This window comes from Hippocampus comes, unplaced genomic scaffold, assembly GCF_001891065.2.
Source record: "Hippocampus comes isolate QL1 unplaced genomic scaffold, H_comes_QL1_v1.1 scaffold62, whole genome shotgun sequence".
NCBI lineage: Eukaryota > Metazoa > Chordata > Actinopteri > Syngnathiformes > Syngnathidae > Hippocampus > Hippocampus comes.
In genome coordinates this window covers 747,338-774,837 of record NW_017806062.1, presented here as the reverse complement: position 1 = coordinate 774,837, position 27,500 = coordinate 747,338, and the positions used below count along the sequence as shown (strand labels likewise).

The window sequence follows — 27,500 nt, the reverse complement described above, 5'->3', positions numbered from 1 at the left end:
AGCACTGCAGGTCCATGAGAGATGACTCGAGGCAGGGAAAAAAAAACTGTACCTTTTCATTGCCTTTATTTGGCTTGCAAATGAAAGCACTGCAGGTCCATGAGAGATGACTCGTGGGAGGGGAAAAAAAAACTGTACCTTTTCGTTCTCCCTCTTTTTGGGTAAGCGGCTGTACTTGACCATGGCTGCCTCGTGCTCTGCATGAGAAGAACATACAGGTCGATATCAAAGAAGCGTAGATGGGAGATGAACGACCAGGTCCTCATTTTTGGATGGGATTTGTGGACTTGCCATCGGTGGCGATGCCATATATTTCCTTCAGCGTGCTGATCTCTGCAAAAATAAAGAAACGACCCAAAGTCACCTCACTACGTGCACGTGGTAGGAAGCAATACTGAAGGTGGTGAAACTGAATGTTACTTTAATGTGATGTGTTCATGGACAGCGGTTTATTCAAAGCCCCTGATTCAATTGAAGTTGGGGTGTTGTGTTCACATAAATTAAAAACAGAAAACAACGATTTGCAAATCATCGTCAACCTCGATTTGAATACTTAAGTTTCAAATTCTTTTGAGCAAATAAGCTTCAGCTGCTCAGCGTTCCGTTGGCCTGATGATCCAGCGGTTAGCGTGTCGGCCTCACAGTGCAGAGGTTCTGGGTTCAATTCCAGCTCTGGCCTCCATGTGTGGAGTTTGCATGCTTCCGAATGTTGTTGATAAATGGCTTTTGCTTAGTCGAGTTTGAAGGTGCACTTCCGGATGTAGCGCCAGACTGTATTTACTGACATTGGTTTTCTGAAGTGTTTTTGAGCCCATGTGATGATATCCTCTGCACATTGATGTTGGTTTTTGATGTAGTGCCGCAATGAGGGATCAAAGGTCACGGCTATTCAATGTTGGTATTCGGCCTTGCCGCTTACATGCAGTGACTTCTCCGGATTCTCTGAACCTTTGTTATGATATTATGAACTGTAAAACCATAAAATCCTAAGTCAATGATTATTTGCTGAAAACAATAGCGTCTTTGTAGTGTATTCAATTAAATACACGTGAAGGTGATTTGCAAATCATTGTATTGTTTTTTTTCATGTTAAACACAACCTCCAAACTTCTTTGGGATTTGGTTTGTGCAAAATGGTAAACACACGACACGGACAAAAGCATTGGAGAGCTGATCATTTCCTTCGGGAGTGAAAAAAGGAGGGACAGATGAGTAGGTTTCTGCATTTGGGAGTGCGTCTGTGGAGAACTTGCTCCTTAATTCTCCAAAATGTCTTGCTTGGATGAAAAATAAGATGAAATGATTGACAGCTGTGTCCCAAGAATTTGTCCATGTGGTGTTTCATACAAACTAGCATTTATGAGTGTGTGTGTGTGTGTGTGTGTGTGTGTGTGTGTGTGTCTCTCTACCCGTAAGGTCTTTTTCTCTGAACTGGATCAAAGGGAAGACCATGGTGTCCGCCATCTGGTTGGCAAGCTCCAAGTGCAGCGAGTTCAGCTGGATGACACCGAACACATTGTGCAGAAAAATATGTGAAGGACATGAATGCACGCACATGGGTAAACACGACAAGAGAACATCGAGGCCAAACATCTTGAGGGAGTCCATTCCGCATTAATTGCTTACGGGGGAATATTTGGCATCACAACAACAACTTGCCAGACGTTGACCACACTGCATAGAGCACAACGATCATTTTCGCGCTGCCATTAATCATCTCCGCTTATCTCAAAGCAGGCACTCCTATCGAAGGATCAAGGGCTAAAGTTCACCAGATTAGCCACATCGGCGGCGCTAATTCCTGCTTGGAAATGACCCTGTGCGTGATGTGTTAGCATGATCTATATGTGCGTGTTTATAGCTTATAAGAAGACATCAATTCAGACCCATCTTGTCTGCTGCCTAAATGGCTGTTCCGGAGACAGAAATAAAACTAGATGAGAGTCAGTTTTGATGGCCATCTCGATTGGGACTCGGACGTGAACTCGTTTAGCGCTGAGCCTGATTCACCCATAATGTTTTTCCTTTGATTTAAGTAACATACAGTGATTAAAAGTTGAACCGATAATAATAATGTTAAATAATTATTTTACTCTGGTCTCACCTCCTCCACCGTTTTGGCAAACTTCTGCAGCGTGGAGACGACTTCTTCATCACCTTTGCCAAGGGCAAAATTCTAAAAGGGGGGAAATAAAGAATGAACAGAAGTGGTATAATTTACAGTTTGATACATCTGCATTTATAACATTCAATTCAACCGCTGGATTCAGCGTCCACTCTGGTGTTCTTACTTTCTTTTCGTAGTCAAGAAGTTGCCGTGAGAGCTGCTCCGTGGCCAAACCCATTTCACTCTTTTTAAGAAGACAAAGACAAAACGATGTTTTCTTACAACTGCCTTTCAAAGATAACCAATGTAAAGCGTTGTTTGGCAGAATTCTTGATCCAGTTCTTACATTGGATCTGACAAGATTAGGTGCATCGAATGTGAGGGAATGTCGATACCTGAGCGCCGAAGACGCGCTGCATGGACTGGAGCAGCTGGTTGGTGTAGTCCGTGAGGTTCGCTGCATCCTCCTCAAAGACGCTGAGCAAGGAACGAGTCTATGGTGGGGAAGTGGGAGTGGGGGCGGGGTGGTGATACTTTCAAGTTAACTGCACGTGGACATCTCATTAGATACACCTTGTTTTATTCATGTTTGATTGTAGCTGATGTTAGGAATGCACTGGAACACTTGGACCCTCCCGTTAGCGTAACGTAATCCCAAATTTAGAACCAGCACTCAGGACAACACTGCAAATGACAACCACAATTAGAATCAGCCATTTTACGCAGCACCTGTCCTCATCAGGATCAAGGATGAGGACAAGTGCTATAGATAATGGAAGGATGGACAGATGGTTTTGGAAAAGTGAGAGGGCAAATGCAATGTGACAGGGGGCTCTCATTGCCCAGAACGGTGACTTTCCTGCAGGCGCTCAATGAAAATCCGACAGACTGTCACTGTGCTTAAACGGGTATGAGCAGGCAGCATAACAAAGACAAACACACCCATGGGTGAGCGTCTGTTTACATGACTAAGCAAGCAGATCGAGCAAACCTACATACGAACTATACACAAGGCGTGTCAGAAAGGTTCCAGGACTGGCTTGGACAGCTCCGTTCTTTCATCCAGCCCACCAAACATTCTCAAGCGTCCTGCAATATTTGTTGCATGAATTGACGGCTTGACATTTTAACTTCATCTCCCAGAATAACAAGGCCTGACTTGGTGTTTGTTTTAGTTTCTACTCTTGCACAACAACACTCAAAGTGTAGGAGACAGGAGCCTCCGGTATGAGTTGCACTTAAGAAAACCATAGGGTGCAACCCTCTGTCGGAGTAAAGCATTACATGTACGTCAAAATAATTACAAGCACCACAGTGGGCGACATGCAGCATGTGAGGCCTAGGCTACAATTACCACAGGGATGTTGTAACTTTTTATCAGCCAAACAAATGACACTCCATTTTTTTATAACCAGTGACAGCACCCTTATGAGGTCTATTGCTGACCGGTCGAGACCAACAATCGAAACAATTGCGACCCCAGAAGAAGCAAATTCAATCTAGTTGGGCATCACTGAGACCATTACAATGTAGCAATAACAACGCTGTTATGGATGAGCTATTATTACCCGTGTGCGTTACGTGAGATGCGTACGTTAGCCCTCAACCAACCAACAGGCACCCTGTATGACACCCAACACATTTGCGAAGCCAAATGCACAAGGAAACGTCATTTTTACAAACGAAGGGGTGTTCAGGGTGTGTTTTATTTTGCAAGTATACCGGTGTAACCACTGGGTGCTGTCATTAGGTCGTGGGGCGACAGACTACAAAACAGGAGCAGCCCATGCTAGTTAGCTAATAGCATCCATTATTTTTTGGTCATGTTGTGGCGTAGGTTTGAGGAAACGCTGATAAAACAAACATTGGCTTACCTGAGGACTGTCCTGCAAAGCGTCCTCCAGGAGTAGCTTGTGGTGTACGGCCGGCATCTTGCGAGTGGTGGCGAAATAACGAATAATGAGGGGCTTGAATTACGAAGCACGTTGGACTCGATTTCCCAGAGTTCTTTGCTCGGGTGAAACGGAAAAAGGTGCGTTTGGAGGAGGCTCGAAAACGTTCGATCATTTCATTCACAACCAGAGAACGAAGTGAAACGGAAATTGTATTTATAATTTATCACAAATTATGCATACGGGTTTATGTCTGATTTGTTTCCAGAAAGAAAGTGAGTTTTATTGGAACAATTCTTGATTTAACAATTTGTTAAAAATCTACATAGACACACGTAGTAGAAAAACACAACCTATCAACCAATAAGTAAATAAATAAAATGTCAGGGCTCTTACAAAAAAGATATTAAACTGATTACATGAATAAAAAATTAAAATGCGAACACAATTTCAAATTTTTTTTTTAGAGATTTCTTGTTACTAGCATCAGCTATGGACAGTCATAAATAAGAAAGGGAGAAAGTAGGAAAGAAAGAAAGAAAGAAAGAAAGAAAGTTAGACACGAGTCCAAATTGTGGCCGTGTCGTGCTGGTTGTGGATCCGAATTTACTGGAAAATTGTAAACAGCGGCCTCTGGTGGCATTAAGATGAATGGCAACATATATTTTTCATTCACAAAAGATTGACTGTATGCCGACAGCTCCAAAATAAAGCAAACGCTGTTGTTTGAGGAACATCTTTTCAAAGTGTGGTACAAGTACCAACGGTGGAAAGCGGCATCCCTCTAGTTCAGGGCGACAGTACGCGAACACATTGCAGCAGTTCAGCTCATGTTTAGTGAACTTTTAATTTAGCACGTTTGCATTTAATCTTTAATCACGGTTTGTTTTAAAACCATTTACGTCAGCAGAATTCTTATTCCAATTTGATGTGCAATACAGCATTTTTTTTTTTTTTGCGATATTTAAGCGTAATGCTAATGTTCAAACCGCATGTGACAGTGGTTTACTGTGGCTAACACTAATATTAAATTCACTTTTCAGGAATAAAACCGCTCTCTCCTTTTTCATTAACACCTAGGCCTTGAAAAATGTACTTAGTATTCGGTTGTATATTATTAAATTGTGGTAAACTGACATAATTTCCCCTCTGCTTTTCCTAAAAAAAAATCATCAATGTTTGATCATTCGTGTTGTACATCGGGAGCTACATATTTTTTGGCTAGTACACTTGGTGTCTGACATAATTTCCCCTCTGCTTTTCCTAAAAAAAATCATCAATGTTTGATCACTCGTGTTGTACATCGGGAGCTACGTATTTTTTGGCTGGTACGGGGGTCGGGTACAGCCAGGTGTAAAAAAGTTTGAGAATCACTGCATTAGATGTTAGCTCGGAGGTACAAAGTGATGTATAAGGGTCTTTAACTGCTAACAGAAGCACAGTGTTTCAAAATTTCTTGCAAACCAGCATTCTTTGCATGATCCGAAACATTTCGGGCCGCAATTGTGACTTCGATGTAGTTACAACGCAATTGCTGCAGGGTAGCCGTTGACAAAGAAGACAAGTCTCGACAAGCAGCACAAACACAGCCTGGGCTGGAACGCCCACCGTTCCTTCTTCCATCCCCAACGGATGGCTTGGCGCGTTAATTGGTTACGTGGTGGTTCCGAATCAGATGACTGTGATGATTAGGTATTTGCTGGCGTGGCCACAAAAAAAAAAAAAAAAAAAAAAAAAAAGATGTGCTTACCACTGATAAAAAAATAAAAGCTCATTTCAAGCAAAGCATCGATTCATCCAAGCACAGGACACCAATTGTATGTCATTTGGAGCACCTGATTTTTAGTCTTCAGTGTCAATTGAAAACAATACTTTCGGATTGTGGCACAAGAGAGTCGAATGAGGCTAGAACACGACAGATTTTAAAGGAGATAAACAGTATTAGAGGTATGTGGAATTGGCTTTTTCACTGCTTATAAGTTTCTAGTTTGTCTATCGTGATGCCAATGATGGAAAAAGAAGTTGCTGTCACAACAAAGGCAGAAACGTTGAAAGAATGCGTGTCCTGTAACAAACCAGCAAATTGTTGTTTTGTTGTGTTTCACAGTTGTAGCCCACAAAAAAATAAATGAGTTGTGTGTGTGTGTGTGTGTGTGTGTGTGTTTTCTTTTTAGAATGTGCCAAGAGCCAACTTTTTGTCGCGGCTCGACACTCTCGGCCTTGATGTGCGTGGATATGCGTACGAGTCATTTTCAAGGACAAAAAAAAAAAACAAAACGTATGTATGGGTGTGTGGAGTTTGAACAGAAAATGGAGGCGCTCCATTGGTTACTTCAACGCACTCACTCCTCTCCTGGTTTCCAGGGCAACCATGTCAGGGTGTAACAGACGAGCAAATCACATTAAGGCAAAGCATCTTTCTCTCTTCCCTCTCGCCACACACACACACACTCCCCAGCCCAGCATGGATATAAAAGCCCATCGCTCTGTGCTTCCTGGCGTACTCTCAGTGTAACCGTGGGAGACGCTTCCTTGACCTTCCTTCTCCTCCTCTCCTGATGTGTTGCTCATTCTTCACCCCCTCGTCGTCGTCAGCGGGCGTCTGACGCTCACGTTTGGACGACGGCCGCGTTCATGATTAAAAAAACAAAACAAAAACAAATGGGTTGTGGCAATTCGTCGGCCGCCAGCACCTCAGGAGGGGGTGAGTGTTTCTGTTTTTATTTTTAGGGGGATTGGGGGGGGGGGCGGGCAGGGGAAGAGTTATCTGTGTGTCTGCACCAAAGCTGGAAGGTGATTAGAATGTAAATGAAATGCGGAGTCACTGATGAATGAATGGAAAGCATTTGCATGCCGAATGTGCCCACTTTGACTTTCTAGTGATCCCAATTCTGGAGTGAAATTGCGCATTGATTGCTTCTGCCTGTGCGCTTGAAGAATATCCGATTGGAGATCAGCTTTCATTCAAAAAAAGATTGTGTTGACAGTTGCCCCCCCCCCCCACACACACACACACACTCAATCACACGTATTTATCGGCCGTATTTATTCGCATCAACCTCTTCATCCATACATTAATGCTTTCGTCGCTGGGCCCTGAATCTTATCGAGACATATGGATCCAACTTTGCGGGGGCCAGTTTAGAGAAGGCTCCCCATCTATTTTATAGTCCATAATAAGACATGCTTGGTGGAGTTTGCTGTGGAAGAATGTCAGCGATTGGGCCGAGCCTGTGTTTTTTTCCCTCTTTGTGTAATGGGAAGCTGTCCCAATACTTTTGCCCATATCACCAAGGGTGTTTTATGTACGCTGATTACTATGCTGAACAATGCGTTAGATACAGAAAAAAAAAGCCACGTTTTCACGTCCCACAGAATGATTTTGAAGTTTTGTGACGGAGCGTAAGGCGCCGATGAACGCAACAGTGACCACAAAAACGCAAACTTTTATTTACGTGTTCGACTGAAATGAACCTGCACCCGATAAAGAGCTGATAAATTGGAATTTTGAGGGCTTTCCCGTCCTTTAAAACCTTGCTGCCTTGGCAGGCATGTTCCTCCGGGACATTTCGATTATTGGACGAAATGTTAACAATTTTCAGCAGGAACGTGAGTTGCTTGCGGGTTTTTTTCGATACTCACGGTAGATTACTGTAATTGCAGCCATTTTCAGCGGTTTCTCAAAGCACACGCTTGCCTTTGAGATTTTTTTTTCTAATTGCTCCAAAATATTAACTCCAGATTGGCTAATTCGCCCCCCCCCCAAAAAAAATTGCATTATCATCCAATTGTGTGCGTGAATCCTGGCAGCATCGTTTCATGATTCGCCATAAAACACAGAAACACGATGAACCCTTTCGGGGACAGCGGTTACTACATGTATACTTGTGGCTTTTCTCCGGGTACTCCGGTTTCCTCCCAATTTCCAAAAACATGCATGGCAGGCTGATTGAACATTCAAGATTGTCCCTAGGTGCGAGTGTGAGCGTGGATGTCTTGTTCGTCTCTGTGTGCCCTCCGATTGGCTGGCAACCGGTTCAGGGTGTCCCCCGCCTACTGCCCGAAGATGGCTGAGATAGGCTCCGGCAACCCCCCGCGACCCTTGTGAGGATAAAGCGGATCAGAAAATTAAAAACAGCAACAAGATAAACAGTAAAAGTATTGTCCTGAAAAGTTAAATATAACTGAGTGGCACTTTGGCAGCGATTCTTTTCGTAACACACTTTTGAGAGTCACGGACGGACTGTAAATTTTGCCTTCCGGGAATGCTGCTGTTGATTTGACTTTTGTGCGTCAAGAACCACGCTCGAAGGTACAAAATGATACGGAGGTTTGTTCACCAAAGGAAGGGTGCTGAATTGGAGAGGAGTTGAAACCCTTGGCCTACTGCGTGGCCAGAGTCAAAGTCAGACCCTTTCTTTTGTCATTGCAGCAACGTGCTCAGCACGCTCGCGATGATCCCACGTTAGTGGTTTTCCAGCGAACTCATCAAATCGTGCATCATTTCAGGAAGCGCGGCGGCTGAGTCACGCACGTCCATTTTTTTTTTTTTCAATTTCAAGCTTCCGTCTTCGCGGACTCAAATGACCACCCGGGCGCACGCTGCACTGCTCGGCTTTGCCCTTATTTACACAGATGCAATTCCTGAGATATGAAAGAGCTTTTGTTTGGCTTCTCAATGGGCCCCTGTGTCATGTCAGCAGACTTCGTTTTTGACAGCTCCAAGGGAAATTCACTGTTTTCACACGCAAATACTTTCCTTGAAGAGATTCATTTCTTGCTGGGGATTTTCTTCCCCTTATGGATTGTATGTTGTGTTGTTCAAAGTAACCATTAAGGATGTCTATCAGCTCTTATCTTGAATTTAAATGGCTTGTAAAATATCAATGGGGGATAACCCGGAGTTTTGCGTCATAGAGTCTTAAATTGCCCTTACGGAAGCGGTGCCAAACCGTGTTTACCGACGTTGTTTTTCTGAAGCCTGAGGGTCCGACGGACAAGGGCGCTCAATGTTGTTTTTTCGACCTTGTCGCTTACATGCGGTGAATTCTTCAGATGGTCTGAACCTATTATGGACCATAGATGATGAAATCCCGAAATTCCTTGTAATCGTACATTGAGGAACATTCTTCTTAAGCTGTCTATTTCCACACGCAGTTGTTCACGAAGAGGTGAACCTCGCTCTATTTTTGCTTGGGATAGACCAGAGGTGTCAAACTCCTTTTTGTAGTAGGTCACATTGTGAATTTTTGTGAAACTGTATAAATATTTAATCCCCCTCCACATATTACATTGACAGTGCACAACAAATTGGTGGATACCTACTTTTGAAATCAGAAGTCAGGAATCATGGTTAGGTCAGCCATTGTTTACGTTAATGTAATGAGTACGTCATGATATCTGTAGGAGACTGGACTGTCTCAGAATTATTTATGTTTTTATTCCTTTGTTGTGTGTGCACTTCGTCGAGAGAGACTCGCCTGTATTTGTTGAGACTGGTAAAAGCATTAAGTGTACGTTTAAAAAAAAAAAACAACAACAACAACAACGCTGCAGCTCTCCTTTTTTCGGAGAAATTTTAAAATTATGATTATTAGCTAACAATAATAGCTGAAGCTTATTTGCTCAAAAACAAGACGTTTTTTTATCCGTTTGTACATTAAACATTTTGTCTTCATGGTGTATTCAATTAGATACAAGCCGAAGGTGATTTTTCAGTTCTCATAGGAGGAAAAAAAGAAAAAAGTATTTTCAACTTGTTTACTGCTCGTGTATGGCGTAATCAAGATGTCCGGCCGGCCCAGCACACTGCTTACTCGTCGCTTCCAAATTGGCAATCGTTCGTTTCAAGCCACAATCACAAAGTGGGTGGCTCAGGTCATTGTTGATCAGGATTTGCGTGGATGTAAATATTGAGCAAGTTGAATATTGATCATAATTTAGGCATAATCCTGGAGAGAGATTGCAAACTCTTTGAAGTAGAGGGAATTTTACATTGCCTTGAAAGCCCCCCCCCCCCCACATTGTACACAACATCGTGCCACAATTGTAGCCTTTGTGCTACAAATCAAGTCTGATGTGGAACTGGTGGTGCAACGAATCAGGAGATTTATTCCAAAGTCAACAAGTCCCTGGGGGTGGCTCTGCCTCCTCCAAATGTTTCTGAATCAACTCCAAGCGAGGCTTCCTGTAAACATTTAAGAGCTGTTTCATCATTTATTTTTTATTTTTATGATAGCTAACATCGTCGAAACCCATGTGAGGCTTTTTCACAGCTCACCTCATTCTCGGATGGTCTCCTTAATCTTTTTGTCATACCACGAGGACCCTGGAACGTATCACAACTGATTATTAAATTAGTTTTATTTCATTTCCTGAACGTGAACATTTAATTTCTTAGGCATTGTCTTTTCCCTTCTGTGAGCCGTCGTCACCTTATCATGATGGAGAAGGTTTGTGTGTCCTCAAAATCCTGCTACCTGGGGCTTTATGCCTCTGGCAGTGTCACCCAAGGTGAGGGACCGGACAAAAGACGGCTCAAAAGACCCTCTAAGGCGGATAAAAATATTGGATTCTGTTTTTCCTTACTGGGACATGGTTCACTGACAAATGCATGCCACAAGGGTTAAAACCCATGCATGGCATGCATTTTTTTTTTTTTGCAACACAACGCATGTCAGGTGTACATGATGTTCGACTGTCGGTGGTGTTTTGCATTGTGTTAGCCTCAAACTAGCCATCCATCCATTATTTGAACCGCTTACTTATCCTGTACAGGGTCGCGGGGGGAGAGGAGGTGGGGAATCCAACTAGCTTCAGCCAACCTTGTGATGTTGTTTCAAATATGTAACGTTTAAATCTCTTTGTTTTATGTTTAGTTTGACAGTCAAATTCAACTGGGAATAACAATAAACAATTCGTGTCTTCAAATTTCCTACTCACAAAGCAAAGCCAAAAAAGCAACAACAACAAAAAAAAAAATCACGTCATTCCAATCTCAAGACCCCAAGATACCGTCCTGTCAAATAACGGTGCTTTTAAAACCACTCTTCCAGTATGTTATGAAATACCTTAACGGTGTCCTTAAGCAAACACTGTGAGATGAATGGTTTGTGAGGAGCACTTCAATACTTTGGATGAACATTAGATTAAGTGTTTCTTCTCCTCCCTCACTTTCAGGGCCATCCGAAGCCTCCAGGGATGTGTGAGTACATCGATCATCACGCCTTTCTCTTTGGCAAAGCTCATTGGAAAATAATCATAATATTTGTCACATCACCAACTTTAATCGCCGTCACTTTAGATCATTAACCCTCACCCGTAAATTTATTGGCTAATCACTTATAGTCACATGCTCGCTTAATCATGGCGACCAAATGACCAATGAAATTAAATTAAGGATATGTGAGCATGAAAGCAAATTCCCTCTCATATCTTACTGAGGGCAGCCAGTCATCGGAAGTGCTGATCAAAGCCTGGGGAGGGGCTTGGTGTTTCTCGGAATCATTTTGTTGGGGTGTGTGTGTTCCTTAATCAACAGAACTGCACATGACTCCTGAGAGCTGACAGCAGCATGTTAAGACCGCACTACACAGCAAATTATCACTGCACACACACACACACACACACACACACACACATATTACATGAAACATGAGATTAAAGATAGTTCATCCCTGGTGTGAATTATTTGATGTCACTACATTGCAGTGAAAGTAAAATGAGGCAAGTACCGTCCAAGTTTTCCAGCCCCCAAGAGACAAAGGAGGAGCTGATTATAAATGAATAAATAAAGCCATAAATAAGACGCCCGCATAACAGGCCGCTAAATCCGATCATCAAACCTCTTTGTTGCCAAGGCCGTTGTAAATCTCACAAGTGCACTCGATCGTGTGGAGGGCGAGTCGAAGCTTTGAGCTGACATGTGCGCCTTCTCTCAATCAGGACAGAAGATCCCTTAGCAGACGATGAGAAAAGAAGGTACTTTTTTACTTTTAATGCAATTCATATTTTATTTAAATAGAATCATGAAGAATTTGAATTCTTGACACAATTATTTCATGAGATTATTTTTTTTAAACCTAAAAAAATTGCATACATTTGACTTAACCAATTAAAGTGGATAAAATGCTAAACTAATACAACATGACTCTCGATGATGTAAACACAAACTGACGACAATACTCACCTGCTTTCCACTCAGGAATTATGGCGGCGTGTACGTGGGTCTCCCGGCAGACTTGACCACGGTGGCCGCAAGTCAGTCCAAATCGAGCCGAAAAGGTACGAGTGGAAAAACTCTCACAGGACAAATGAGGACAACCAATAAAGAGACTTAACGTCTGTTAATGTACTAAGCCAATAGGCCTGCAGCATGTTTGCGTGCGTCTTAATATAGTCTTGACAATCATGTGTTTGTGTGTTAGCTTTTTTTATGACTACAATCAAAACACGAATGTGCTTTATTTCTGAAGCCTTACACTCGAACGAGAGTTCATGAAAACAAAACGTTCCCGGAAGTTGAAGGCAAAGGGTGACCAACTGACCGATTAAATTGAAGAGGCGCCACCGTGTGGCGTGATACAAGACTGTAATACTTGCTGATTTGTTTTCGTGCCCCGCGGCTCAACAGCAAGAATTAACACTGTTTTTTTTTGGTGTGGGTTTTTTTTTTTTTGTCTCGTGACTGATCATCTGTTTTCTTCCAGACTAGCAGTGTGAAGAGGATCCCACAGAGGTACATGCGGCATTTACACTCAAGTCAAAATCACTCGCAAAGGTTCCTGTAAGAGCACTGTGACCAGTAAGCTAACAACAAACGGGTTTATTTATTTATGTATTTATTTATTTATGGGCGGGGGGCGGATTTAGCGACTCAGGTCATCCATTATCAGATATGGTTCGAAATGTACTTGACAATCATTGTTGGCGTGCCATAAAAATATGGTTTCTCAACTCAATTTTATTTATAGAGCACTTTAAAACAACCATTGCTGCTATAGACGCTTGCCATACAAATGAATCGATGGCTGTCTTCTCACATCTTGTATCGCTTGTCTTGATAGGCACTCTGCATATTTACCCTGAGGTGCCCCCCTGTGGACGCCACCTTGGACGCATGGTGACGTCACTGCTGACTGACTGACGCGTCGGCCCTTTCAACCCGCTTGCTCGAGTCAAGATGCAGACATTTCACCGGGTCTCTGAAGATTCGTGGACTCGTCGCGGGAGTTAAGCTCTGGGGACACCATTAATGATAGATACATCCTTCAAATGTCAAAAGTTAGCCGTGGAAGTGGGCAAGCGCACTTCAGGGGACCTACAAGGCATCAGCGAGCACAGATCGTCATGACAGCCATCTCGGCGTGTCAGTCACAGTGATGAAATGTCGCTGGCCAATTAAGATGTTCTTTTTTCCTCATTAGCGCGCCGCAAATAACAATGACCGCTTTGGAGACTCAGTGTGCGCCTTGGACACAACGAGAATGTCAGAAAAACATCAGGAGGTCGTTCAAGCGACGCTCACGGGCCACAATAGGAGGTCCACCTCCACATATCTTTTGCCTTATTATTCAACCATTTAAGAAAAATGAATAACAAAAAAGTCAAATTAACAAAATCATTTCGAATGACAGTGAACCCCCGCATTGTCGCAGTTCAACACATTGATAAATCGATCGGGGATCACTGATCCCAACTTACTTGCTGAAAAACTCATATCTTTTGCCTTATTATTCAACCATTTAAGAAAAATAAATAACAACAAAAAAAGTCAAATTAACAAAATCATTTCGAGTGACGGTGAACCCCGCATTGTCGCAGTTCAACACATTTGTAAATCGATCGGGGACCACTGACCCCGAGTTGCTTGCTGAAAAACTCACTTCCGTGCAGATTTTGTGCTAAGGCAAGAGTGTACTGTAGCTTTTTACAGCTTGCGACCTTTTGAAACTGTTGAGTGGCGGGTCCCCTTCCAAAGCAAGAAATTAAGTCAACGCTCTGCTTCTGATAAGGCACCCAACAAAGACATCATTTCCAAAATGGCTGACAGGTAGAGGACAGGCTTGAAAAAAAAAAGAAAAATACACACACACACACACACATAAATGTTTACTATATATTATGTGTGTGAAGAGCTAAATCAAAGATGTTGTACATGACATTTGTGAATGTCCCTGTGATGTTTTACTCTACCTCTTACTATCTTGGTGAAAATTAGCCCACAAAAAAAAAAAAAAAAAAAGCACTGACCTTGTTATATGTTTCCGTACCGATGCAAGAAAACAATAATCTAGATGCTGAGAGCAGCGAGAAACACAAGAGAGGCACATTTGCGAGACACAGCAACACTTAATCATCTCTTCTAATTTTAGCTGTCATGCTCACAGGATCAAGATGTTTTTTTTTTTTCATTTGTAACAATAAACACAACAAAAGATTTCTGCCACTTAGTTGTCTCAACTTGAAACACTATGATACATTTCGCAAATTATCGGTATTCATCATGGTTGGGGTAACGGTTCAACCCCATTTGTAGTAATTTTTATCTATATGCTTATATAAATCTTGGTCTTAAAAAAAAAATGTTGCAACTATATTATCCCAAAAAATCGATGTTCTATATTGCTTTTTGTCATGATTGCTAGGGCATGGAACATGAGTAGAATAGCTGGGAAAAATGACACTGACCACTGGAATAGACTGTTGGGAGTAAAATATAATTTCGAGGGACACGTATAAGAATTTAGGTTGTCAATGTAGGTCAGTGCTTCTGAGTGTACAGGCCAGCCAACGAGGCCCTGCTGCCTTTGAACGCCCACAACTGCAGTCAAAATATGAAACATTCAAAAATGGTATATTTTGTATGTATTATCCCCTAACACATGTTGAAAAACATATTCCACGCGAGGCAAGATCAAGATCATTCGTCACCCAGACTCATGACAGCTCGCCTCTAATTGAATGTACCGTCGATTACTCAGCAGGTGGAGGAGGAGGACGGCGGAATTAGGTCAACTTTAAACACTTGAGAATCAAGTCATTTCACCCCCCACACACACACACTCGCTCCACAAAGCTCAACCAATTGCTGAAAAATCAAGCACTGGCCAAGTCTTTGTCCTCTCGATCATCAGTTGAAAGTGATTTGCAATAACGCAATAACAAGACAGCTAGCAGACAGGCAAAGAAACCAAAACAAATTCGGCACGCTATGCTTTCTTTGCTCATGTTTGTGACGAGTTCAACCTCGGCAGTCTGCACTCGTCTTGAGTGCCATTCTAGTTTACCTGCTTTTGGCTGCTGTCTCTCCTGGTTCCGTCAAGTGTATCGTTTTGCCCTTTAAGATGGCTCATGCTGTCTCTGATGAATGTCACTGCCATTGGCCTGCACACAGGGGAGCACAATGTAGATGCGAGTCGCAGCCCAACGTCCTCAGAGTTTTTTATTTTTAGGACTAATTTGCATGCATAATGGCCTTGGAACATTGTGTTTGTATCACATTGTTTGGATTTTTTTTTTTTTTAATTCAAGAATTTGTGTTTTTTTTTTTGTGCAAGAGCCTGTTCTTACCTGTTACAGATTCAAATGAGATTTAAGACAAAAACTAACATGAATAAATAATTTTCAACAATATATTTTCCTCAAGTTAGCCATAGATTTTGCCTTCAATTCTACCAATTACAAAAAAAAAAAAAAATCCCCACCAAAAATGCGGCACATCCCAGCTGCTCTTTGTCCACCTCGAATCATCTCCTGCCATCGCGGTGTTTTTCTTGATTGAAAACCAATCAACGTTTTGAACCCAAGAGGAAGTGGTTGAATTTTGGATTCGGGACTGATGTTGAAATGTGGTCATCCAGTCAAAGGTCCGTTCTCTGGCTACAAAAACTGCAGATATAATTTTGTCCACCGAGGTCTGCCGTCGTTCTCTGGCTCCAAAATCTGCAGTTACAATTTTATCCACCGGGGGCTGCCGTAGTCCCAATCTGTGATCTCACGCTCGCTGTCTCCTCACCAGCAGGTGTCACTGCAGCACAAGCTAAAACTCAGTTGACCGTGTAGGATGCAGACGCACATCGATCTCTGATCCATGAAAAGTGAGAAGTGTGTCCTTCTCCTGCCCCCTGCAACATTATAAACGACTATTTAGGGATATGACGTGATAGACCGGTAAGAGTCCGCGAGTGGTGCTTCCCAGATTGGAGACTCTCTCTGATGTGCTGCACCGACTATGCAACAGGTTTGGTGTCAACCTCAAAACCAGGCAGGCCAGATGCGGTCCTCCTTTCCATTTAATGTGGCACACAAAAGGTTGTCAGAATTTTGTTGCTGACTTCTGTTGAAAACATTCATAATTGCGATCTGGCCCATGATAAAAAGAGGTTTGACACCATTGTTCGGCGGAGTGCTGACTAGGCTTGGAAAAAAAAAAAAACAAGAAAAAACTTGGAAGCATCAGTTGGCTTACCTTGATGAGTTTACAACTGGTGTCAAAACCCAATTAAGGTTGCTTTGTATTGTCTTCCAAAAGGATTACGTAAAATCCTGGAAACAGGTGTCCACTGGCTCTCTTCTTCTTCTTTCCTGAAATGCTTTGTTTCAGCCAAATCAATCATGTCACCGAAAAAAAAAAAAAACGCCGACCCTTGTGTGAACCGTAGCGACGTGTCCATTTTTCTCTCTGGATATAAAACCGACGGATTCGTCATTTGCGTGACTGACAAGGGTGATCAACGCGAGTGATGGGGCTGCTAGTTTATGTAATCTGGCAAATCAAGCGATTTCGTCGGCGGTGCATTCAGTGCAGCCACTGATGAACAGTCCGGTACCTCTCAGGTTTTCAAAAGCATGTCAAAACCCAAAAAGTCAAGGCCTCCTTTTCCGTCACTCCAATTTCTAGCCGGCAGCCTTGCAGGGAGTCACTCGACATTTGATACCACCGCTTCGTTGCGTTGCACTTGACGTATAGTGCTGGGGTCGCTTGTTTCTGGTCAAATTCTCGCAGTTCTGAACTGAGGTCCAGCTTGGAGTTCGGTGGCTGCCGCTCGGGACCGGCCGGGTATGAAAGACTCGATGGCCATCGCGGACTTCGTCGGACTACTTTGGAGCCTTTACTTGTGCTTTTCATTAGAGACAAAGGAGAAACGCTTTGGTCCTGTGCCGCATGTGGTTCTGTTTAGAGCAGGTGAAACAATGTCGGAAAATGGATCCGTCATCCAGCGCATTCCAGAGACCAGTGAGGAATGGCGCTGGATCACAGAAGAGCTCATCTTGAGGTGAAGGAAGTTGGAACGATCCTCTCGCGGGTGTTACATTTCCAATGCGCTGTCTCGCCCTTCTTCTGAATGTTCATTTCATTTAAAGAGAGATCAGTCTTTGAGATTTGAGATTGAGCGCTCCTAGTTTTGGCCCAGGACCAGTTCCGGGAAAGCAAATCCACACCTCGATCCCATCCGACGGGCGAAAGAACTTTTGAGCGGAAACGGCAGAATAGCAATGGTGATAAACACATCAACGAAAACTTTCTTGACAACGCATGTGTCAAGTCATTTAATGCTTATTAGCACTCAGAAGTCCATCGAGCTAATCTTCCTGCTCCCGTTCTTGCGACCAATTACAAGAAAGAACAATATTCATGTCGATAATGCTGGTTTTCAAATTTTCTGCAGAGGTACCAGGTTCGATTCCAGTTCTGGTCTTCCTATGTGGAGTTTGCATGTCCTCCCCGTGCCTGCGTGGGTTTTCTCCGGGTACTCCGATTTCCTCCCACATTCCAAAAACATGCTTGGCAGGTTAACGGAGAACTCTCAATTGTCACTAGGTGTGATTGTTTAGTACGAATGGTTGTTTGTCTCTGTGTGCCCTGCGATTGGCTGGCAACCGGTTCAGGATGTCCCCTGCCTAATGCCCGAAGACAGCTGGGATAGGGTCCAGCACGCCCCTTGACCCTTGTGAGGATAAAGCAGATCAGAATATGGATGGATGGATGGATGGATAGAGTGTAACGGACCTAATTCACACTCATCATTGTGACTGATTTCATTGATTATTACCTGAAGAAAAAAATAGAGGGAAGTGAAAGCACCCTTTTTGGAAGGTCGGTAGCAAAGACCTGTCGGTAGGTAGACAGGTAGGTTGGTCAGGCATTAAGTGGGTAGGTAGGGTTGTGTCGCTAGGTATGTAAAATCAGTCAGACGGTACAATATAGGTGGGTCCATGCATCAATATTTTGATTGGCTGATGTTAATTAGCAATTACTGAGGTCCACATAATGTATATCTCTCATTCAACAATCGCATTTAGCCATCTTTTAAACTTCACCTACTTTAACCCACAGTTGTCGAGTTGTCATGCATCCTGTAACCTGATAATGTGACAAGCTGTCCACGGTAGTCGCCGCTGTCCCTGAAAGGGTTAAAAGTACGAAAGGTGCGATATTACAAGTGCAGTTCAGCTCTGATCTGGATCATCATCATCCTCCATCAAAATCTTCACAGTTTTGCACATTGGCGCCGTTGAGGCATGACCCAATGTGTAGCCGAGCCAGGTTCAGAACAATTTTGGTCTGCGAATCTTGCTTCTTCGATTTTATTGGCGCTTTTTACGGCTGGAAGTGCATCCAAAGGCTGTCGCCAAACACCTCTACGACGCGAGCTGTTCACGTGAGCGAAGAAACAAAATCAGGACGTGAACTCGGGGCATCATAAAAAGGAACCGCTATTAAAGATTCTTAGGTCGAAGAGTTTTCAGCGTGCCTACGGGCTTGCTTGCATCATACCTGGCGACTTTTTTGGACTTTCTGTCCCGCCTGAGGAAAATTTTTTAGGACGTGGGGGGGGGGGGCAGTTGGTCACAAAGACAGCAATGTGTAGCTGAAACGGATTGTTATTGTCTTTCTCTTAACATCGTATACCGGAGCGCGGCGACACGAGATCCTGGCCGCAATGCCATCGTTCCATTTCTAGCTGCTTTTCATGAGCGCATGCCGTCAAGGTCCGGGAGGCTTGCCTCCTCTCACCATGTGGTTATAGTCAGTACATGCGGCCTCCGTCGGAAAGAATGTAGGTTAATATAGCAAGCGGCGATCTGGACATAACACTTTGCCGTTTATAGCTCAAAAGAGCAAAGGCGTAGCGTGTGCCCTGGGTAGTAAATCAGTGGATGTTTTGGCATGGTGAGAGCTCGTAGGCGAAGGCTTGGAGAAAAGCGCTCACGTGCGCCATGAAAGGAGAGGCAAAGATCAAAGAAAAAAAAAAACGACACGCTGCAGTATTTTGAGGTTGGGTCGAAGCCCAGCCAGTTTCGTCTGGACAGAGGATGTATATGAGAGCAATGACTTCATAGTCCGGCGGAATGAACCCCCCCTCCACTCCACTCCACTTCCTCCACCGGCCATGTTATGGGAAATAGAACAGTAAAGATTCCAGGGTGAAGTTATGCCAGAACCAATTCGACCGTGGCAGATAATTTTTCCCCAGTCTCCGTCTCCCAATTATAAATTCCACGGTCGGATCCAAGGTTTATATATTAAACACAGAAATAAGGGCTGACGTCGATTTCTTTTCTCTTTAGGGCTAATTGGCAAGATGAGAGGGGCCCATTTGTCGGTATGTTTTTACCCTACTCACCAATCTGACATATTCATCTAAATTACATTTGGGAACAGGCGGACATTTCGAGAAATCTTCTACGTATGTTAGAGGTTGAGTTTTCCCCAACGCGTTTGCTTAAGTTTCCTCGATCGCACTTTGATCGCCGGTGGCAGTTAATATCAGGAAACAGAAGATTACCGTCAATTTGATTTGAGCTCCACGACTGATTGCACCAACTCACTTCATTCCGGCCCGTCAACCGCAGTCTTGGGTTGAGTGAGTGCTTTTCCGAATGACACAAAACAAGTTTTACTCCGGGCATTCCGACCTTCAATCAAATGAAAACGAGCAGCAAGTTGACTGGAAGACGTCGGGTGTCGCAGCTCTGTGTCACGCTTCTCCGAACCCGGGTGCCAGGACGTCACAGATTTTCAAGTGGAATGTATCTACTCATCTATGACGGAAATATAGTTTACAGTGAATGTTTTTTACGCTTTTTTTGTTTTGTTGTTGTTTTTTTTACAGTCGTACAGTTTCTTTAACATCTCTTCATACGAAATTTTCAAGTTACGAACAGGAAAATATTGCCTCGTTATGAAAGAAATGTTAAGATACGAAAGGTAAAAATACAGTATGGGCTGCTCCTCGCAGCTCCGAGTTTCCTGAACGCAACATACTTCTAGCTGCTCTGCCATTGGCTATTTCCGAGCATCTTCCTGGCATCCCATTGGCTAAGAGGGACCTCTACCGTATGTACCTATGTGCGTCGATAGATAAAGAGATATGTATCTGCGCAGCGTCTTTGTCATTCACCCCTCGGGCCATGAGATGTTACGATAGTTTTACGTAAATGTGAATCACCCAGAGAAAGTGTTCACCAGTCGGGCGATCGCTCACTTTGCTGATGTTTGCCTTTTCGAAGGATTGTTAAAGGCCGACAAAAGCAAATGTCCTTGGATCAGTTCTTTACAAAACGCCAGGCAAAACGCAGTTAAAAGGTTAGTGACCATCATTTTTATTCTTTACTCTATCTCGTCTTTGTTTTTTACATACTGCACAACTCTCATTTATTGTGCAATAATCCAATTGTAACATGTATTTGTTATTTATTTTGATGCATTTTTATGCTTTAGAAAACATTTATGTCTGAATTTTGGGGCGGCTTGGAACGGATTAGGGCATTTACATGGAAAACGCGTCTCTACTTACAACATTTTCTAGTTAAGAAATTTCTTCCAGAACCAATTAATTTCATAAGTAGAGGCACCACTGTATTGACCTGCCCCAACTTGTGAGTTTTCAATTTTTGCTTTGTGTTGCGAGCAGTGATTTGACTCGCGAGTTTCAGACACTCGGCCGCTAGAAAGTCAGAATCCGGGGCCCCGTCGGTTCACGTGATTACCTCACAGTGAGAGTAATTCCGTTGTGCGTGCTTGCAGGTTTTTTTTTTCTAACCGCGGTTGCGACGGAAGTTAACCCTTCAAACCCGTCAAAAAGCGGCACCGGATGCTTGTCAATTTTAGCGTACGTGACTTCTATTTGATCTGACTGACAAATCGTTATGCAGTCAGCCAGCGACTAATCCTTTTCCAAACAGTTTCGAACAGCTCTTTGCTCACCAAGAAAAAAAAAAAAAGGATGTTAGGCCCAGTTGGAACAACAATTGACAGCAGGAAGATGATCTGCCACAGACGTATTGACACGAGTGAACGATTGCATTCGCAGCTGGAACGAGACGAAGGGGAGAAATCCACCGGTGTTGGATGAACTGCTGCTCCGTCCGCCGCGCCAGCAGTACTAAAAATATGAACTGTTTCAGAAGCAACAAAGAGCATGTCCCCTGTCGTTTTGGCTGAACCTGAGGACACACAATCAACAGTTTCCACCGGAGAATCAGGATAATCACCGAGACTTTGGAGGCACAAAGCAGCACGGTTCTACTTTGGCATTATTCTCTCCCCAATAAACCGCAACGATGAATTTATCATGATTTGTTTTTAAAAATATCGTAGTTCCCTCACAAAATGCAGAGCCTCAGAGCTCAAGGAGAATTTATTCCAGGAGCCTCATAGGAAAAAAAAAAAAAAAAAAAAAAAAGTACCATTTGCTGTCGAGCAACTATTGCATCTTTTACAAGTAACATTTCCAGTAACATTTTAGCATAGTTATCACGTCATGTAAGTTCAGAAAGAAGTTACATAAGTGGTGGCCACTAAAACTTGCCACTTACCACTTAATTCTCTTGTGAGCCTTTGTTTACCCAACCCACAACAAATCTCCCCCCAAAATTAACTGGGTGGCAATTAAGGCAACAATGACTTATTGAGTTTTTTTGTTTTTTAATATGGCGCTCACAAAGGTTCGCCACCATGCTCTGCCCCACACACAAGAACAAAAAAGTCAAATGTTACACAATTTTGCATTGCCAAACCATCTGGAAATCGTCATATTGACCCTAAAACGGCCACTTACAACTAAATGGCAGACTTTGGGTCTGTGGCGTGCGAAGCACCATTGCCACACGGAGCGAGCATACGCGGCTGACGTCATCAATGACAAATGTCAAAATGACCGTCATCAGTCGGTTAGGGAAAATGTTGCCGGTCGCTCTCATTATACATCCATCCGCCGTATCCAAGGCTTTGTTTGATGCTCCTTGAGAAACGACCGTGAACAGGAGGGGGAGGGGGGATCGACGGATGGAGAATTTTGCCGCTTGACTCACATGCACTCGGTGCATCGCCCGGCTAAACACGGCCGTGGAACGACATTACACTAAAGTCCACAGCAACTTGTCCCGGGACTTTCCCGCAAGAAGCGGTCCCCTGTAGAGGGAAGACAAAGGAGATGAAAACTACTCTCTCAAGTCAGTCAGGGTCTTCTATTAAGCTAACATGCATGAGAAAACCCCTAGCGAGCACAGTTCCGAAATCCACTGCACCTTAAATGCCTACGGCTTCTTTTGAACATACAATTTGGAGCTGGCCTCTGAACAGAAAGTCCCCAAAAGATTGACCCTCATTGATGGAGCCAGCGCAACAAACCATGTGTTGTCCTCGTCACCCTAACCCTTCGCAGTTCATGGAACCCATTCAGGAGCTAATGAACTGTACGCTACAACCTGATAGCAGGTGAACCCGTCATCAGATGAGCACCGGTGGCCCGTGGCAACAATTGCCTCTCAGCCAACAATCAACCCGGCAATGAATCATCCGACAGCTGCACCTTCACATGGGGTCCATCGGACGCAGATAGGGGAGGGAGGAGATAGGTCATGAAGAATTGCGGGTAGCAGCCAGAGGTTGGGGGGTTACAGATGGAGCGTTTGAAGTCTGAGATGTTATGGTTGAGGAAGAGAGGCAGGGGACCCCCTGGAGAGGGTGTTTAAGGTTTGGGATGAGAGGCTCTCGGAGTGTTTTAGATTAGGCTTCTAATCCGTCTAACGAAGGCCAAATTTGGTGTTGCATTGTTGTGTAAACGGTGACCTTTGTCCCGGTGACACATCCAGCTCCTTGCCTTTCATCAGGACAAGCACAACTGCTAATGGAGTCAAGCTGGCAGATACAAAACAATACATCTTTATTGATAGAGCGCTTTCACAACAGCCGCAGCTGTGACAAATAAAGCGATGCGCTGGCTAACGCCTATTGTATAAAGTACACCCATGCTTGATTAAAAGTACAAATATTTTCTGATCATAAATGTACTGAACTATTAAAATTAAAGTATTGTCATTATTTCATTTATTTATTTCACTTCAGTAGTGTAGTTCAAGGTCTGCATGTTAGCTAATGACTGAAGTTAGCCAGCATGTTAGCCTCGCCATCATGTCAACAACGTGCCTCAAAAGCTAATGCTAACGTAAAGAACCGAATGTTAGGAATTAAGTGGATTAAATAGCTGGATATAACCGACCAGGTTGGACGGGAGTTTTTGATGAGCAAGAGTTTTGTCACTTTAAATAAGAATAAGAGGCACTTTGTCACGTCAATGTACAAAAACCTGTCAGCCCGTCCACAACTGAGTTCACCGTTGTAGTCGTTTTGGTTGTGTGATTTGCTGTTCGAGCAGCAGAGCCAGCAGTGTCGTGGCAATCCTTCAAGTGAAAAGTGAAAGTTGCCAGAAATGGCAATAATTAAGTAGAGATACAGTACATCTTGTAAAAATTTGACTTAAATACGGTAACAAAGTATTTACTGTACTGTGTCCAAATCCGGTCTTCATTGGCCACTATCTTGCATATTTTAGACGTTTCCCCTCGTCCACCACAACTGATTCAAATGATGAGGATCGATATCTCAGCGCTTGCTAATGAGCTGATCATTCGAAACAGTTGTGTTGGAGGAGAAACATCGAAAACATGCAGGATAGCGGCCCTCAAGGACCGCATTTGGACACCGCTGTCCCTTTAGCGTATTTTGACGAATTAAGGAGCAGAAAGTAAGTAGGAAATTCAGTTATCCATTTTCTGTTTTAAGAAGTGAAAGTACAAATTCCTCAAAATGTTACTTGAGTAGAGTAATAAAGTATTCACACGACTGCTTCCTGAACCCAGTCTGCATAAATGTGCGTGGAGCCGCCATCACATCAACATTCCCTCGCCGAGATTCCCTGGTGATTAGGCTCCCGCGTCTGATCTTGGCCTAATGGAGCGATTCCGATCCAGACCCGTCCGCAAGTTGTGTTGTTTGACTTTCCGATAAAATGTTTCCGGCTGTTCATCGCCACAAATCATACGGCAAAAAGGATCCGTTACGTAGGTTGCTTGGACACAATAATCGCTCTTGATTACAGCAGAGGCCATTCACAGTCCTTGCATAATAAACTGAACGATCAAGCGCGTTTTGTTTTTTCATTTATCTAAATGAATGGAAAAGAAAAAGTACTGAGTGAAATTGATGAATGAAACATATGCTTTTTCCCACTAGAATTTAAAACATTCCCTGCTGTTTAACAAAGAAAAAAAAAACAAGGAATAAGAATTAGAACACATTTTAGGTAGCCGATATTTTGCCCGACTAAAATTAGCCTCCTTTAGTCAGAGCTCACCCCGCCACGTATATTCCGGGGCCAACAGCGAGTGTGGATTCCCTGAAAGGGGAAGTCTCGTCCCCCCCAAAATTGAATGAATTAAGCAGCAAAATCCACCTGTGTTTTGCCATTTCGAGGGGCGGCCATTTTGCCACTGGCTGTCAACTGAAAATGACGTCACGGTGCCTCAGGGCTCAGGTAACGACCAATCACGGGTGACCTCTTTTCTGGGTGTGCTCACAAGCTCTTGGGCACCGTGATGTCATTTTTGGTTAAATACAAAACACCAAACAAAAAAAGGTGACACATAATGGATCAGTTTTTCTTTTCTTTTTTATTTTAGTTTTGTATTTATGACTGCCATTATTCCCTCCATACTTACAACAGAAGTTAATTATTTTAACCCATTTATATCACGGCATCGACCTATTCATAAACTTGTGCGGCTGTTAAGAACGTTAAAAATCGCTCGGAGAGTTAATAAAAGGTTTGTGGTGGTGAGAGTTTGATACTGGGAGCGAATTATGCCAAATATATTTCATCTCAACGGGTGACTGTATTTCATTTCAGTTTTTATGGTGGCAAAACTTTCACCCCAGGAAAAGACTCATGATATTTCCATTATTTCTAATAGGGAGGGAAATTTTGCTTGAAAGAGCCTCTTGGAATCGACCATGTTCTGAGAGCTCACTGTTCTTCCGGGAATCTAAAAAAAAAAAAAAAAAAAATCGAAAGACCTCCTTAATCTCATTTTGGATGATTTAAGACACAGAGGCCCAATGTTGAACAAATACCTGAGAGTCAAGACGATGAAAAAAAAAAAGTGCTCTGAGACAGTGAGGCCTTTCTCTCTAATTATGCTATTCCAGGAGCCGTAATGATCCCTTCTCTGCCTCTTTCACTCTCACTAAATAAAAAGCCTCCAATGCAGAGCTGCTGTGCCAAACCACAACTGTCCTCTCCACATCCTCTCATCTTCCCACCCAAAACGTCCCGTTGCCAAGGAGTGCACACACACATTCGTCTGGCAACTCACCCGTCCCCCCTCCCCAACCCCCACCACCTCCCCACCTTTCCTTGCCATGTGCCATTGCCCTTGTTTGGGCTTGATATCGACAAAAGGAATTCAAAACAAATGTATTGCCGACAGATGTTTTCTTTTGGGCCTTTCTTTGTGCCTACTCCGTAGCGGAGGTGGCGACGGCTAAATGTGAGGTTACATAAGACGGAACTCTGGTCAACATGCCCGAATGTGCGGTAATGTGCTTTTAATTCCGATAATTGCCTTACAAGGAGATTACATTTTGGCCCGGTTGTTTTCTCGGTTTGTGTCATGACGCAATACCGACCAATTTCCGCAAAACCTGGAGGAAAGGTTCTGCTACGAATTTGGTAAAAAGATGCTAATTCAGGAATTTCTCTTATGCAAGATGGCAGGCCTGGCTTTTTTTTTTTGCCAGCCTGTCTTATATCTGCTTTTGGTGCCTTTAGATACAAGTCACCCCATCAAATGGGGGATTTTTTTTGGTTTTGTTTTGTTTTTTTGTTTTTTTTTTTGGATACAAGCCGTCATTTGGCAATTTGTTGCTTTGACTAAGAAGCACGAGCGCTGTATGGTGGTCGTGAGCTCAATTCAACTCACTGAACAATAAAGCAGCAGTTCCGTACACATTGAACGATTGATCAAAAAAAGAAGCGTCAAACTCTTTCACGCCACTCCCAGTTGAAGTTCGCGGTCAAACGAAAAAAAAAAAGCAGAATTACACATTGTGTATTTAAGCCAACCACATCGTTTAGGAAAATCAGCGTAGCGAAATACTCACAAACGGTGTAAAAGGCCATCAACATCGCTCACGGTTAGCATCGTTCGGCACAGTTTAAGAAGCAACACATGAGCAAAACATGCCGGTAGACAATATAACAAGAGTTACTGGCATATCTTCTTTATCCTCTGTGGAAAAAAATGACTAAAAACGGGGGAAATAAAAACGTACATACATGAGTCCTCTCCTCCGCTCTCACAGTAGCCATTTTGACAGCAGCGCAAAATGCATCATGGGGTATTTTCCATCCAGTGCACCCTTACTTTACGATAGCAGACAAGAGCAACATTCAAGTATCCTCTGCGTTCAATTGGAACAGGACTTGGGCGGGGAGGGTAGGCGTTTCACGAGACGACAGGGACGTAAGAACGGACAAGAACACAAATTGAGCAACAGCTACTGCCTGGAGTAGTTGTAGAAAAAAAGTGTTTATTCTTTTTGTGTGTCTGCATGACTCGTGGTGGCCAAGGCAGGCACACCAGAAGGAGCAGCACAATGAATTGGACTGCAGCATTCAATCTTGATGTGCAAACTGTTTAATTCTTTACTTTGTATTTGCTCTACATTTTAAAAACGTATAAACGTATCGATTGCTTTCATCCTGTGAAAAAAATCTATGAGTTTGTCACCCCTGGTAGCATATTTCCTGGTTTGAAACCTAGTCGGCATGTTTCCAGGGGTGAATTCATTATTTCCTGAGCTAGGCCTCTGAGTCAGGGGTCATGTTTGCTGCGCAGTTTACAGATGGGGACCCCGGCGAGCTTTCGCAGTCGGCAGGGTCACAGAGAGTGATCCCTTCCAAAAGGGAAAATTCAGGGACGTGCGTATCCGCTTTAACAGGGCGTGTAATCACAAAAGGAGAACCAGCATGAAATATGCGTCTGAGATCTGATTTATACGCGGGGTCGAACCCATGAATGTAAAGAAAAGTATACGGGCTGGATGTAAGCGTGGTTCAAACGAGAAAGGGACCAGGTTAAAAATAGGACGCGGGAGACGCGGGTATCACATAATGGCATCCTGGCGAGACTGCAGGCCCGATGTGCCTCATTAC

General features: G+C 43.3%; 2 protein-coding genes across 5 annotated transcripts in view; one reads left to right on the top strand and one right to left on the bottom strand.

Moving 5' to 3' along the window:
* The window catches only part of appl2 (adaptor protein, phosphotyrosine interaction, PH domain and leucine zipper containing 2), a 14,137-nt gene extending 9,936 nt beyond the window's left edge, over positions 1–4,201 (bottom strand). The window contains exons 1-7 of one of the 2 annotated variants that reach the window (XM_019893349.1): positions 3,982–4,201; positions 2,503–2,601; positions 2,292–2,351; positions 2,105–2,176; positions 1,410–1,497; positions 292–333; positions 139–197 (exon numbers count right to left, since the gene is read on the bottom strand). In XM_019893349.1, the coding sequence (XP_019748908.1) occupies positions 139–197; positions 292–333; positions 1,410–1,497; positions 2,105–2,176; positions 2,292–2,351; positions 2,503–2,601; positions 3,982–4,038 (477 nt within the window). In that variant the 5' untranslated portion in view covers positions 4,039–4,201. Of the gene's footprint in view, positions 1–138; positions 198–291; positions 334–1,409; positions 1,498–2,104; positions 2,177–2,291; positions 2,352–2,502; positions 2,653–2,738; positions 3,903–3,981 lie in introns of those variants that run through there. The other variant, XM_019893350.1, reaches the window with a different exon arrangement.
* A 2,259-nt stretch (positions 4,202–6,460) lies between these two features.
* Positions 6,461–13,601, top strand: c25h12orf75 (chromosome 25 C12orf75 homolog). Of its 3 annotated transcripts, none has more exons than XR_002170920.1 (6): positions 6,461–6,703; positions 11,179–11,203; positions 11,944–11,979; positions 12,203–12,282; positions 12,708–12,802; positions 13,065–13,601. XR_002170920.1 is itself a non-coding variant. In XM_019893417.1 (6 exons), the coding sequence occupies exons 1-5, from the start codon at positions 6,634–6,636 to the stop codon at positions 12,710–12,712; spliced, it is 216 nt and encodes a 71-aa protein (XP_019748976.1). In that variant the 5' UTR covers positions 6,461–6,633; the 3' UTR covers positions 12,713–12,736; positions 13,088–13,601. The 3 variants fall into 3 exon arrangements, 2 of the variants coding, with proteins under 2 accessions (XP_019748976.1, XP_019748975.1); XM_019893417.1 differs by having other exon boundaries at positions 12,708–12,736; positions 13,088–13,601; XM_019893416.1 differs by having other exon boundaries at positions 12,708–12,736.
* Positions 13,602–27,500: the final 13,899 nt, after the last annotated feature.